This window comes from Emys orbicularis, chromosome 16 (assembly GCF_028017835.1).
Source record: "Emys orbicularis isolate rEmyOrb1 chromosome 16, rEmyOrb1.hap1, whole genome shotgun sequence".
Lineage (NCBI taxonomy): Eukaryota > Metazoa > Chordata > Testudines > Emydidae > Emys > Emys orbicularis.
The window spans coordinates 6,453,035-6,468,099 of NC_088698.1; the positions used below are offsets into that span (position 1 = coordinate 6,453,035).

At 48.3% G+C, this 15,065-nt stretch overlaps 1 protein-coding gene across 1 annotated transcript in view; it reads right to left on the bottom strand.

The window, feature by feature from the left end:
* Positions 1–1,850: 1,850 nt before the first annotated feature.
* AIFM3 (apoptosis inducing factor mitochondria associated 3) overlaps positions 1,851–15,065 on the bottom strand; it is a 90,189-nt gene continuing 76,974 nt past the window's right edge. Inside the window, exons 18-21 of the mRNA XM_065417892.1 lie at positions 13,935–14,010; positions 4,700–4,804; positions 2,762–2,782; positions 1,851–1,890 (exon numbers count right to left, since the gene is read on the bottom strand). Coding sequence (XP_065273964.1) covers positions 1,851–1,890; positions 2,762–2,782; positions 4,700–4,804; positions 13,935–14,010 — 242 coding nt within the window. The remainder of the gene's footprint in view (positions 1,891–2,761; positions 2,783–4,699; positions 4,805–13,934; positions 14,011–15,065) is intronic.

The following is a 15,065-nucleotide window of genomic DNA, read 5'->3' on the forward strand; positions in this document are numbered from 1 at the left end:
CTGAAGTGGTGTGGGAATGCCTTTCTTCCTAAAAGGGGACAATAAAGCAAGACGCTGAGAAGGCAGGTTTAGCGCTGCCACTGCATGACAAGCAGAATAAATAATAGATGACAAGGCACCGTCAGAAATCTCATTCAATAGCTACTTTGCCTCAGTTTCCCCTGGGTAGGATGACAGCAGCAGGATGACTTCTGCAAAACAACTAAAGAAGAAGGGAATGCTGGAGGATTCTCTGCATCTTGAGGTCTTTAAACCACGATTTGAGGATTTCAGTAACTCAGACATAGGCTAAGGGTTTGTTACAGGAGTGGGTGGGTGAGATTCTGTGGCCTGCGTTGTGCAGAAGGTCAGACTAGACGATCATAATGGTCCCTTCTGACCTTAAAGTCTATGAGTGTTCATGAGGCTGGATCAGGCAGAAGCAAGTTAAAGAGACCAAGATGACTAGATCTGTGTTCCAAACAGGATGATCTGATAACATTCACCCTGGGATGCTAAAGGAATAAGCAATTATACTTGAGATCTTTTGGAGATCACAGGGCTTGTTCTGGTCTCACTTACATTGATGTAAATCAGGAGTAACTCCATTGGAACAATGGAGTTGCACCAGCATCATTCCAGTGTAAGTGAGGTCAAAACTGGTCCCTGGGGAACTGGGAAAGACTGAACCTAGCCCCTGTGTTTAAGAACTGAAAAAGGGAGACCCGGGTCTTTACAGAACAGGGAGTTTAACGTCAACACCTAGCAACTGACTGCAATTAACACGGGAGTCAGACTATACATTCCAAGGATACTTGCTGGGCTAGTGCTCCAAAAATAGCTGTGTAGACAGTGCTTGGACTGGAAGTCGAGGAGCCCAAGTTTCAGTCCAAGCTGCAGCGGCGAAGCAGCGTCTACACAGCAGTTTTTAGTGTGCTAGCCCCGCAAGCTGGAGTCTGTCGACCTGGGCTGGGAGGCTCGCCCCTGTGAGCTGTGTACTTCAGGAGCTCCGTGCTTATGGCTGAGGGCGTGGATAAAGGTGAAGCTATATGACTCGGACTGTGCAGGTAAGGATCTGAATGGGAGCCCGTGGATGTGGTTGAAGCTATGTGGGTGCAGATGACACTGTGGGTGGAAAGCGAACCTGGTTGGGGGGCTGCAGGGGGGGCAAGCAGTTGTGTGAGGGCGGCACCATAGGGTGTCTGGGACAGTGTGGCTGGGAGGGGCGGGGGGGTTGGTGCAGGTGATGCAGGGTGTTGGTGAGGGCATGCTTGGATGTGAGTGGAGAGTGGGTGAGGGGTAGGCTAGTTGGGTGCGTATTGTGGGTGAAGTCGGGAGCATGGGGTGCAGTGAAAGGCTGTGACATTGTTTATAGGGGGAGCAGACGTGTCCCAGGGTGGGTAACTTTACCATGCGGCCAGGATGACTAGTTTGCTTTGTTTTTGCAGGCGGTCCCTCCCTACCAGAAGAAAGTGCCGGTAAGTTCCATTCTACTCGCCCCATGTCCCTGCAGCCAGCAGGGCTCGTGGAGAGATGCAGCTGTCGGTGCTAGAGCACATGCTTGCTTCGGACTCTGAAGACCAGGGCAAGTCAGTGCTTCCTCGGGGATCCCGGTTCTCCTTGTGTTTCTATAGGGTTTTTAAACTCTGCAGAGCCCACGCACGCAGGCTGCCACTGGTGCGTCAGAACCACCGGCTGTGTGAACAGAGGGCGTTGTTGGGAACATAATGGTTCAGTGATGCTGGATTCTTCAAAGTGTGAGGGAGGCAATGACTCAGCTGACTAGATTTGCATTTAGCCGCGGAGCCTCCTGGTCATCCCGGTCTCCTCTCGGGCAAGTGCAGCCTCCGCAGAAATCAGTTCCTTCCACGTTAAGAGCCTTTTCCAGTTAACCAAGACATGTCTCCAGTTCTAAGGCAAAGACAAAAGCAGGACAACAGGATGAGCCAGAGCTGCTCACCTAGTGTTTCTGAGTTTGCCTTCTGCGCGGATCAGTATTGCTAGCTATCATGCTGCTCCCGTTTCTCTGCAGCAAACACCCTCTCTTCACTGCGTTGCCTGCAACCCTGCTGGAGGAGCTGGGGCAGAATATTGACCTGATATAGCCAAATACAGAGAGGGGAGCATGTCCAGGCTTTGTGTCATTAAAGTCTTCTCTATATCCCAAGCTGCACTGGTTTAAATAAAGGTGTGATTTAAAAAAAAGTGATTTAGTTAAACCAGTACAAAACCCTGTGTAGAGGCTCTTAATTCAATGTAAATTTGGGTTAGGTTGTTTTAGCTGAAATTGTTAAAAACCAGGTTTAAGCTGAATTCCGAATGGCCACACTGGGTTTTGCACTGGTTAAACGGAATCGGTTGTTGAACCAAGTTCCAGGTGAACCAGTGCAACCATGAATATAGGCCAGGCCCATGGGTCCAGCGGGGCAGAGGCCCAGATGCGTGCACGTGCACAAGTTGAGGAATGAGCACTATTGTGGATACACGTTAACAAATCCAGCCCTGTGTGTCCAAACTCCCTTTCCACAGAAGCAACAGATTTATCAACTGCTCTATGCAGAGGGGACAAACCACAGTCAAACCACTTCATTCCAGTCAAAGGAGTCTTTTCCATGTGAGGGGCTGCTCCATTTTGGCAACTAAACAGAGTAAATGACATTTCTGCAGGAATTAGGAACATCTCCCAGACCAGGGCTTCCGCTGTTGACATTAACTTAAAATCGGTCACTTTAACCCTTCGTTGCTAACATGCGGCAAGTTCAAGATACAAAAGGAAACATACTTGCCATGACGAACGAACAGCCTTAAATACGTGTACGCAGCAGGAAAACAAGGAGAGAACGTTCGGTTAGTATTAAGTGTCCTGTTCCTGATGCATGGCAGGGCCAAGAGTCCTTTCCTACCCCCAGGAGGGGCAGAGAACAGGCTGGCTCCTGACGGGTCGGGCAAAAAGCAGCCTCGGCACTCTAAGGCCAGAGCAGTGAGACTGCTTTCTATGCTCTGCAGGCAAGGAGGGCGAAATGCCAGACTCCCCCTGTGGGAAGGGTCACTGCTGACCAAGATGTGGCACCTCGCAGGCCCCAGAACCTCACTCACCCACTCCTGAAATAGACCCTTAACCTCTGGCTGAGTGACTGAAATCCTCACATCATGGTTTAAAGACTTCAGGTTCCAGAGAATTCTCCATTTACACTAGTTTAAACCTGCCAGTAACGTTTACCTTTCATGACATTTTTCACATCTGGTGACTGAAGGAATGTAAACTTTTTTTAAAAAAAGTTTCAGCAAAAATAAGTTGGGCGCTTTTGAGGACAAAGAAAGTGGGGGAGCGGGGGAAATACATTTTGGCCATTATAAAAATGCAACTTTTTGTTAAATCCCTAGCTCCTTAGTGCTTCGAGCCAGAAATCGAAGTTTGTCAGAGGGACAGTCTGGAGTGATCTGATGCATATCCATTTCAATTTGGCTGAGTTAAAGGATTTATATACGCTGTTGGATTTTCATTCAGTAGAAATCAATCTCCCAATATTTTCTTGGCATCACCTATGTAAGTTGAGTGGAACTTAGGTCTGCCTTCAGAATGCTCCCCCTTCTCCTACGGGTACGTGCTACGCCACATTCCATTCTTGGTCCATATGCTGTTATATACAGGCTCCCTCCTCCGTCACTGTGGTTTGGTCAGTGCACAGGCAGGGATCCTGCAGAACTGGGCCTGCATGGCTAGTTCCCTGTAAACGTGCGGGACTCACCCCTGCAGTGCCTCCTGCTGGTCGTCTCAGGGAATTAGCTCTTTCCAGCACTGAGCGTCCTCTGCAGGCCAGTGTCCCGCTGCCCCCCCGTGTCTCTCCTGGACCCCAGTGCCCCTTGTCTTTGGGGTGCTGCCCCCTGGCAATACCCCCACAGTCTCACAGTCTCCCCACCCTGGGGAACCCCCACCCTCTATCCCCACCTTGCCTCAGTCATGGGCTACTGCCAGTCACCATCTAGCCCCCGCTCACTGGGGCAGACTGCAGTGTAAAAGCCATTCATCATAGGCAAGGGGAGTTTGGACAGCTGCCTTCCTCTGCCTACTAGTACCTCTATGGGCCTTGGACCAGGCCCTGCAGCCTGGGGAGTTGCCAGACTGGAGCTCCCCTGGCTCTCCCCAGCCCTGCCTCACTTCCAGTACCCCTCCTGCAGGCAGCCAGGCCCTGCTTTCTCCCAGCCTGGAGAGAGACTTCTGGGCCTCTGGCTCACAGCCTTTTTATACAGGCCAGCTGTGGCCTGATTGGGGCGTGGCTGCAGCTGTTTCCCCAATCAGCCAAGGCTCCCTCTCGCAGTCTCAGCCTTCTCCCAGGGCTGATTTCAAGCCCTTCAGGGCAGGAGCGGGAGATCACCCCACTACATTCCCCTTGAGGCGATCCATGTGTAAATGTGATGGATGATGAATAGTGACTAAGGGAGGGAGAAAGGGATAGTGAGTGGTGGAGGGTTAATGAGTGTAGTGGGACTAGAGGAGCGAGTGTGTTTAGGAAGTACAGCTGACAGTAGCAAACAGCAGATGGATATGTATGGGTTGTCACTTGTCATTCACCTGAACTAATAAAGAATGAACCATTGCTTCTAGCCCAGGCGGTGTTTCTGCTCTAGCACCTGCCAGCTGATGGATCACTCACCCATCTGGTTTTGATTTTACTTGGCCCGATTTATGTCACAATTATCTTTAGCAGCGTCTACTTACTCCACATCTCGTTTTCTGATCGCTCTCCCAGAGGCCATGACCTCAGCGACTTTGGACACAATCGGGTCATAGTTCATACTAGCCACAGCAATCACCTCCTCGTTCCTACAACAAAGATCAGAGGTGTGAAGGAGACACTGCGGGTAATGAAGTGAATGGCTTTAGATGGACTTTTTTCCTTCACGAAAGGGTAAACTCCTTGATGGAACCACCAGGGACTATGAACCTATAATCTCTTCCCAGCTTCAGGAGCCCCCGTTAGCCCATGTGCTTGTTACCTCAGACAGCAGCACCCGGTGAGGAGAGCGGCCGGTGAGCAGCATGTGGGCAGGCACTGGTGGGGAGTGGATGGAGCCCTGGCTCCATGCCTGGTCCCAGCTTTGCTCATGGGACAGCACAGCGACACACTGCCCCTAGTCAGGGCAGTATGGTCTGACCCTGTGGTGCTCTGATGTGGCTTTAAGTAAAATAACCCAAAACATTTTTTGAGGTGGAAAAATAATGTCCAGCTGCCTCTGGAGGAGGAGGGCAGAACCTAGACAACATGATAGATGTTGTACTAGAGATGTGATGCCTTCTAGTGTGCAGAGAAACCACAGTGCTGCGGGTGGTGGAAAATCAGGTGAATGTGATTCTAGCCCTTTATTTCCTCTGCCGGTATGTTGAAAAGTGCCTGGAAACAAAGTGAAATGGTTCATTGCACGTTGAACAAAATGTCTGTCAACTTTTTCAAATCACCACGTTTTTTCAGAGTTTTTGGATTAGGTCTGGTTGAGCTGAAATTTTAAAAAAGCTTTTTTGGAAATGCCAGCAAGCTGAGAAATCATTTATTCCCCCAGCTCTAATGAGGACCACACCTAATAACGTACAATGGTTTTTCACTGCTAAAAAGAGTCGGGAATGTCATACAGACAAAGAGGCATGCAGTCTGTGCAGAGCACTTGAGCCTAAATCAAAATGAACCTGTACAGCATTCAAGGAACTATTATGCTTCTGACAAGAATACAATGTGTTCACAATTTCTCTGAGACCTGCAAAGAGATTCATGTGTAGAACAACATGAAAAGCAATGCAATCCCTCACAGAGTAAAGTAAGAAATATTCCAATAAGAGGGTCCTTCTGTATCAAAGCGCAGGGATGGAGTGATGATAAAGTACTTAAACTCATTGATTCAACAGAGTGGTAGCTCTAATAGGGATAGAAGAAAAATCAGTTGGATTAATATGTTCTACCCTGAGAGAATTAGATACTTTTGAAAATCCCCATCGTCAATCTATTTAGCTCATTGAAGAGAAGCATAAGAGGCGACAAGTACCTAGATTAAGGATTCTGACAGCAAACAGCTCTTTAATCTAGCATAGTCAGAACAAAGGTCCAATGGCTGGAAGCTGAAGATCGACAAATTCGTACTAGAAATATGGCACACATTTTTACCAGTGAGGGTAATTAACCTTTGGAAGAATTTATCAAGGGATCTGGTTAATTCTCCAGTTCTTTGCAAGTGTCCCACAGGAAATCGGACATTGAATGGGTTGATGGATAAGCTTGAGGAGACAGTTGTTGATGCTATTGAGCTGAACAACATTCTGTTTTGAGATCTCAAATACACCGATGGCCTTGTCTTATTGGCTCAGTTGGGTGAATTGCTGCAGCCAGGAAAGAAGTAGCGTGTACGGGTCTGATTATTAATCTGGATAAAATTCAGTCCTGGCCCTTGCTATCAAGCATTCTCCAACTCCAGATTTCAAGCAGCTCGCTATTAACAGTCCAGACTGGACATTGAGCAGGTGGCAACTGGCAAATACTTGAAGTGTCACAGACAGTGCTGGAGGTTGCTCAAGAGATGTGGGCACTTGTATAGCAGCAGCTGCTGCCATGTTTCAGACCCTTCATCAGCCTCTGTTGCAATGTCATGACACTAAGCTTGCTACAAAGCTGCGGCTTTGTAGAGCCACGGTTCTACCCACTCTGTTGTACGCCAGTGAAATGTGCATGCTGAGGAAGGCTAACGAGCATTTGATTGATGTTTTCAGTTCTTATCATCTACATCAGTTTCTCCTTAGAGGCAGGACAAGATCAGAAATGAGGATATTTGAAGCTGACTTCAGCAATGGCTTCCGTCAGCAATGGTTTGGTTTTGGTGACTTTCTTGGCACAGACGTGTTATTAGGATAGAAGACCAAAAAATCACGAAGCATGTTTACCCAGGAATGCCGCTACACAGCTAGTGGTCATGTGGTCACCTGAAGCTTTGGTGCTGCAATAAGTTTGCCAGTGATGGGCATAAACTGAACAGCCAGCCAGCCTGCAAGACCTAGCTGGAAATAAATCCAGGTGGTGCTTGTTCTGCAATGAGGCCATGTCCCTTTGGGATTTGCCATGATGGTGATGATGATGGGAAACGGGGGTGGGGCTCCAGGAAGCCAGTTATGCCTACTGGATTCTCAAGGTGCATCTGCCCTGGCCCTGGCACAACAGTGCAAAGTTTCAGGGCTGCTGTAACTTTCACCAAGTGAAACATTCACCAAGGTCCTTATGGGACCTTGTACCAGTTATGAATTGGCCTGGTGAAGTAATCTCCATCCTTACCCCTCTCACTCCCAACACCCCTCCAGCCCCCATCAGAATGTTAATGGTCATTGGTCTAGGAGCCAGCGATGACACTTTATGCCAGGTGAGAGCTCCCCACCACTCGAGAATTTCTTAGGCAGCTAGCTGAGGCCAGAGTCTGCAGGTGGCAACAAAACGGTTTGAAATGAGGAGAGAATTTGGGCCTTTAAACCAAGATTGGATGCCATTACGAAAGATATACCCTACCTCAGCCACTAGTTACTGGGCAGGATGCAGGAATCACAGGGTGAAATTATCTGGCCTGTGTTAAGCAAGCGGGCAGACCAGTTGATCAGAATGGTCCTTTCTGGCTTTAACATCCCTGAGCCAGATTCTTAACAGGTGTAAATGGGCATAGCTCCAGTGAAGTCATACTTCAGTAACCAGACTGTCTCTCTCCCCCCACCTCAACAGCATGTTTGCAGCAATCACTTTTAAAAACTATGTTGAAAAATAATTTTTTTTTTAACACAGTGGAAACTAGTGTGGACAGGGCTTAGAAGAGCAGCAATAGAAGCCCGGTTGATCTGCATTCGACACCGACACCGCTCCCATAACTCCAGGTGTCACAGCAATGACACCCCGATCTGGGTTGTACACAGTCTGGGGGGAAAACCAATAATCCTCAAGCAACTAACCCAAACACTAGCAGGCTAGTACCCTGCCTGCTGGGAACGCCAGATAAGTTACAAACTAGATTGCAAACAATTCATTCTGGGAGACTATCTCACTACAGAGAAATGCAGTCTCTTATCTAAATATCAGATCAATGTACAAAACTAGAAATAGATACTGACAAGTATAAAGCTTCTGCAATGTCACGGGCACCTAATTAGGTAGCTTAGACGAAAGGTGAGAATGAAAAATGACAATTTCCACTTCACTGTTCAAAGACAAGGAAATAAGAGGGAGACTCTATCGATCAGCTAGGGTAAAAGATTTGCTATTCTGAAGCAAGGAATAAACAATGTATATATTTGGGAGAAAGAAACGAGATGGCACAAACACTTTCCAAATAGGTAGCCTATCGACTTAGGTTACCAGATAGCAACTGTGAAAAAACAGGACAGTGGGTGGGGGGTAACAGGTGCCTATATAAGAAAAAGTCCCCAAAAATGGGATTGTCCCTTTAAAAACAGGACATCTGGTCACCCTACCTATCGTTGACTGAGAATTGGGCATGACTGAGACAATGACAGAACCATTATCAATGGGGAAATCCTCTTATAGACTCATACACTCGAATTATTTATTTTGGAAACATTTCTAGGTCTTGTAATGTCAACAAAGTTATGGACAACTGGGTCCTTTTATGGTGTCTCAAATAGGACATCCTAAATACGTGTCACTTTTGAAAATCTTGGCCACAGGAGAAACTATAAGAAATGCCTCTTAAAGTCAACTGGAGCGCCATTTCTGAAACTGGGGGATGGAAGAATTAGGAATCAAGGCCCACAGACAGAGGGCATGAAATCCGTATGGATCTCCACCACCTTTGCAGCATCATTCCTCCCTTTCCGACAGGAGCCCTTCAGTGGGGTTGGGGAATCTGTATGTGAGGATGGGGTTGGCTGGAATGGAAGGGTATGAGGTTGGGGAAACAGGGATTACAACTGTGGAGGAGTGGAGTATCAGAGGGGTAGCCGTGTTAGTCTGGATCTGTAAAAACTGTGGAGGAGAGGTTCTGGGGAAAGGCAACAGTAATGATCCTCCATGGGAGCTCCTTGACCTTGGGGATCAGTAAGCTTTGCAGGAAAATGTAGGTCAATTTTGAGGTTGGGAGGCAATCCTGGTGTCCCAGAACAATAATCAAGAGATTCCGCAGGGTGAACTGTATGGAGGGCCCTTTCTCCTATGTTTCCTCTCCTGGGCTGATCTAGCACCAAGATATTTGGGGATAAGAAACCAATCTCCTTTGTGACAAGAGCACTTCAACCTTTGCTCTAGCAGCACCAACCAGGGGGGCTGGAACAATTTGTATAGTGGGGGTGCTGAGAGCCATTGAACCAAACTATAAACCCTGTATGTAATGGAAACCACTTCAAGTCAGGGGGTGCTGCAGCACCTCTACTCCAGCACCTATGGCACCAACAGGGGCTTTGCTTGTGCTGTTGCCCTGTAACCCTGGGGTAACAGGCAGGTTTGGTGGGTTGTTGTTGTTGTTGTTGTTTTTACCAATTTCTTCTTCAATCTCTGAAAAATAATGTTAGTTTAACTGTGAAACTGAGCCGTGAGAGCAGGCCCTGGAATGTAAGCCACCCGCATTTCATTGCAATGAATGAGAGAGGGGAGATCAAAGGGCAAATAGGCAGCGAGGGACAGTCTCTCCAGCTTTGACTAGCGGTGGAAGTCAGAGGACAGTCAATTTATGACAGTGGCCTCCCTCCCAGCATCAGCACTGCACCATACACAGCTGCCACCAAAGGTTAGAAAGAAGAGACTTTTTCAAGCACCTAGAAATAACTCCCTGGGCCTGAGAGGCAAAGACTGTCCTTGATTCCAAGTAATAGGATATAAAGAGATAAAGAGAAGGTGACACTAATGTCCCAGGCTTAGAAGAACCCCAGACTGATTAATCAGTGCAGCCCCCCACTAGCTAGAGCTGTTCAAAGATACCTCAAGGACTCTATGCAGGTGGTCATCCTATTATAGAAAAGCCAATTCCTGTGGGCTTTCCTAAGTCACAGAATAACACACATACTTTTAGCAGCAGACTCCCACTTTCGATCTGGTTTGTTTAAGGCTTATTTACAACCCGTAATATTTATGTTAAGGTTGGCCAGCAGGCTGTGTTCAAACAGCTCTCCTTTCCCTGACATTTCACTGCTCGGAAACCTTTGCCACTTCCTTGCTTTACTGAGTGTTGAACACAAAGTGACGAATCAATTACCATAATAATATGCTGTCATTATTCATATTAGCTATCCATAGCTTTTCATCTTCAAAGTACTTTACAGATGTTTAATTAAAGAGATTTGACATTTCCTTCCTAATTAGGGATGGAATAAATACCAAAATATGCCAAATATTTTCCTGTGGTATTGAAGAGGAGGAATATAATGAGGCTTCAACGAAAGTCCCATTTTGAGCTTCAATATGTGAAGGAATCATGTCATCATACAACTTTTATTGAGCACTCCGGAATCGTGCATTCAGTTCTGACCACTTCACGGGCAGAGAGACTGGAGACTGTTCTGAGAAGAACAACAATGATCCTGGGATTGGAGGAACTGGTTAATGGACTTATTTGGAAAGACTGAAGGAGCTATATGTGTGTAGGTCAGTTAAGCAGCAGCTAAGGGGGAACATAAGCCTGTCCATATCCGAAGTAGAGTTGGTAAGAAATGTTTTGATGGAAGAGTTTTCTGTTGGAAAATGCAATTTCATTGAAATAAAAATGGTTTTTGGGGAATGTCTCAATTTCAACAAAGTTTTTGATGAGAAAAGTCTAAACAAATCGTTTAGATTTTCTCATTTCATTTATGTGTCAAACTGTTTCATTTTGATAATGTAAAAATGTTGCTTTCCAACTTTATCATTTCAATTCATTTTGTTTGAACCATTATAACAAAACGTTAATGTTAATATCACATGTTTCTATAGTGTATTTAATATATATAATTGTGAAGGGGCCACGCACTCACTCTGCGGGGGGGGGGAGAGGGGGGAGAACCAGCGAGTTCTTCTGGGCTCATTCAGCACCTGCAAGGCTTGCTCTGCCTGGAGGGGGGAGCTTAAAAAGGGAAAACTTGCCACAGGATGGGGTGGTGAACAGGACGAAGACTGATACACCTCAGAGACTGCTGACAACCGAGACAGATCAGCCAAGAGGGAGACAGTTGCAGGCCTCACTGCTCCTGAAACTGCACGGACCAGTTGTAAAGCAGGATGCTCCAAGAGGTAGACCCTAATTAAAGACAAAGACCAGTTGATAAGCCAACCCCCAAAAGGGTTGTGTAGTGGGGTGGTCACCCCGCTCCTGCCCTGTGGGGGTTAAAGCAGCCCTGGAGAGGGCTGTGGCAGAGAAAAGCCAGGCTGATTGGGGGAAGCAGCCACAGCTGGGGCCACGCCCCAATCAGGCCACAGCTGGCCCTACAAGAGGGCTGAGGGCCAGAGGCTAAGGCTAGGTCTACACTACCCGCCTGAATCGGCGGGTAGAAATCGATCTCTTGGGGATCGACTTATTGCGTCTCGTCAGGACGCGACAATCGATCCCCGAATCGACGCGCTTACTCCACCAGCGGAGGTGGGAGTAAGCGCCGTCGACTGGGAGCCGCGGCAGTCGATTTTGCCGCCGTCCTCACAACAGGGTAAGTCGGATCTGATACGTCGAATTCAGCTAATTTGCGTATCTTAAATCGACCCCCCCCCCTGTAGTGAGGATGTAGCCTAAGAAGAGTCTCTCTCTAGGACTAAAGAGAGAAGGACCTGGCTGCCTGGGAACTGAGCAGGGTATCTGAGGTGGAGCAGTGCTGGGGAAGGGCAGAGGGAGCTCCACCCTAGTCAAACCCCAGGCTGCAGGCCTTGCTAAAAGGCCAAAAAGGTACTAGGGCTGCAGAGGGGCAGCCCAGAGATAGGCAAAGGCAGCAGGTCCTAGCCCCCCCTTGCCGATGATGAGTAGTTTGCAGTCTGCCCCAGTGAGTGGGGGCTAGATGGGGACTGGCAATAGCCACTGAGGCGAGGCGGGGATAGCGGGTTAGTGGGTGGGGAGACACAGATTGTGGGTTACTGCTGGGGGCAGAACCATGATGTAAAGGGCACCAGGGTCCGGGAGGGACACAGGGGCCAGCGGCAGGCGAGACACCGTCCGGCAGAGGGCGCTCTGGACTGGAAGAGCTAATTCCCAGGATGATCAGCAGGAGGCGCCGCACCGGTGAGTCGTCACTCCGCTACATGCTGACTCCAGAAAGATTGCCCAAGAGAGGGTCCATCTTTGCCTTTAAATTCTTTCACTCTATTCCCTGCTCTTGTAAGGGAAAGAGAGAGAAAAGGAGCTTTCTTTTGTTTGTTTTTCTAGGAGAACCCCTCCGCTGGGGGCGGGCATTAGAAACACCTTGACATTTAAATGATATGGGAATCAAAATGATAAAGTTGGAAAGAAATTTTTTTTCACATTTTCAAAATGAAACCATTTGAAGTGGGGTCTGGGGACATGTGCCGGGGGCTGCTCTCGGCTCCCCCACCCCAGGCAGATGGAAGGTCCGTGGCTCCCAGCCTGCTCCGGCTTCCGGCTTGGCCAGGGGTGGGGCCTTGGGTGAAAGATGTGGGGCGGGGGCACTTTTGGGAAGGCTCCGCCACCCCTGCAGTGCAGCCCCTAACATTTATGTGCCCTGCCACCTAACGCAATTCACAACTCTGAGTTAGGTGCCCCTTACACAAATCACGGGGAGAATTAAGTGTCTAAGAATGGCATTCACACAAAAGCCAGCAGGGGGAGCAGGGTGCTGCCTAAGCTAGCCAATAGGAAAGGCTGAGGAGGGGTGTGACCCACACCCTCAAATGGATTTAGCCCCTTAAGTCTGAGCTGGAGGTACGTGAATGGGGCACCTACGCCAGGTGGAAAGCAGGGGTGACGGTTCCCCACTTATAATCTTTAGCCCAGGAAGTGCGAAACCTGGGTTCATATCCCCCCCACTGCCTGATGTGAAGGAGGAAATTAAGGTCCCCCACCTCTCAGAAGAGAGCCTTAAATGTATAAATAATCAGCTCTCCACTGGAGCAGGGGGACTGAACCCTGGGCCTCTGACAACAGTGCCCTAATAGAGTCCCGCTGCCCCCAATGAATAGTTAAGTATTTATGGACAGTGGAACAGTGTCCACTGGAGAGACTCAGCAAGCCTTGCTCTTGCCTCCCCTATAGCCCAGTGGTCAGGGAGGTAGGAGACACAAGTTCAAATCTCTTCTCCACATGAGGCAGAGGGGGGATTTGAACCCAGCTCTCCCACATCCTGGGGCTGTGCTCTAACCACTGAACGTAAGGGGGCACCTCCTTCTCCAGAGTCCTGTGTAAGTGTTTAGGCATGCTCTCGGCATGCCTACTGCATCAGGCCTTGGAGGCAAGATCGGTGAGAAATGCCTAGTTGCAAATCTCACTGGGGCTGAGGTGTGAGGTAGGTGTTGACCTGCTGGGAGATGTCAGGAGCGAGGTGGCTCAGTGAAAGCCCAGCTGCTGAAATTGAGGTGCCTTGGGGACTTTAAAGGTGGGAACTTGGTGCCTACAGGTTTAGACAGCAGCTGAGTGGTGGTTTTGTGAATGCCAGTGGCATCTAAATGTTGGATGGTGGTGCCTAAAGTGAGTTAGGCACTTAAGTCACCCTTAAGAATCTCACCCATTGCACCTAATCTACCCTCACGCTCTGAGGTCTACGTTGTGTTGGGCATGTCTAGAGAACATTCATTGTGCAGAACAAACTGAACCTAATGCCCTCATGCAGCATTGGTCTCAAAACTCTTCTGATTTCAAATATGTCATTTTATTAATGCACAGCAACCTGGATCCTTGGAGGGGGAAAAACCGATGGCTAGTGACTATGGCAGAAATAGAGTAAAAGGAAATATTTCAGTAACTGAGCAGTCAGATTAATGTCCATGTTGGAAAGTCTCAAAGGGAAGAGAAACACTTACTTGGTGTAAAATGCCACAAACTTCAGTTCATCTAAATCGCCTTGAAAGACAACATCATCAAATCCTTCCCCGTGGCCTGAAAAACAGGGGAAATGTCAAAGAGGTGCAGGAGGCAGGATGCTGCTTCCTTTGCCCTTCCTCCCCTATGGTTCCACATTATGCAATCTCATGTGCACACAGATACGCACACAGGCACATACGTAGACAACACATGCCATATGGCGGTGGTCTGTCTTACAGCCACAACCTCTTTTTGGACGACAATCTACAAACCAGACACACCCTCACCATGTGCTGGGATTGGCGTGACAGTCCTAAAATCCCAGCATTCTTTGCTCAGCCATCTCCTAAATGATTCAATCATAGTGCTATGGGAAGCCACAGTCTGCCCACTAAGAGCTAGCATCATTAAGAAATTAAGTGTATAAGTGTCACTTTAGGTGCCTAAATCCCAGAATCTGGCCCCACTGGGATTCACAAAACCACTGCTCAGCTGCCACCGAACCCTGTAGGTTCCTAAAATTGCTCAGTACCCATGTTTCTGCCTCTGGGCATGGGCACTGCAGCTCCATGCCAGGTGTCCAGGGAGAAGGAAGAAGACCTCCCCCATAATCTTTAGTCCAGTGGTGAGGGTACTCAGTGTGGCTATAGGAGACCCTCAGTTCAAGTCACCCCCTATGCCTGGGTGGGGGGCAAGGATTTGAACAGGGATCTGCCACCTCTCAGGTGAGTGCCTATCACTGTGGTATGAGATAGTCGGATGTGGGGAGCTCCCTCAGTGTCTCCTGTTGAAGCTGTTGCACTGAGGACAAACAAGGAAAGAGTCACTGGGACAAAGGGAGTGTGTGTTTTTTGGATAAGGTCCTTGCCAAATTCCAGAGAGCGCTCCCAAGCCCCTGTGTGTTCTCAGAGTGACATTGGCCAAATGCGAGGGCTCTGGTTCCTGACTGGCTACATTTTGCTGGGTTGGGGAAAACTGGCTGTTCTGAAATCTCACCAGAACAGAATGGGAGGGTAGAGTGACTTGGTGTGTTAATATTTTGAGTGAACGTGGTGATGACGACGCTTTAGTGATCCATGTGCAATGTTTGCTTAAGACACGATTTGCTTTATTTTATTCATCGTTTGGTG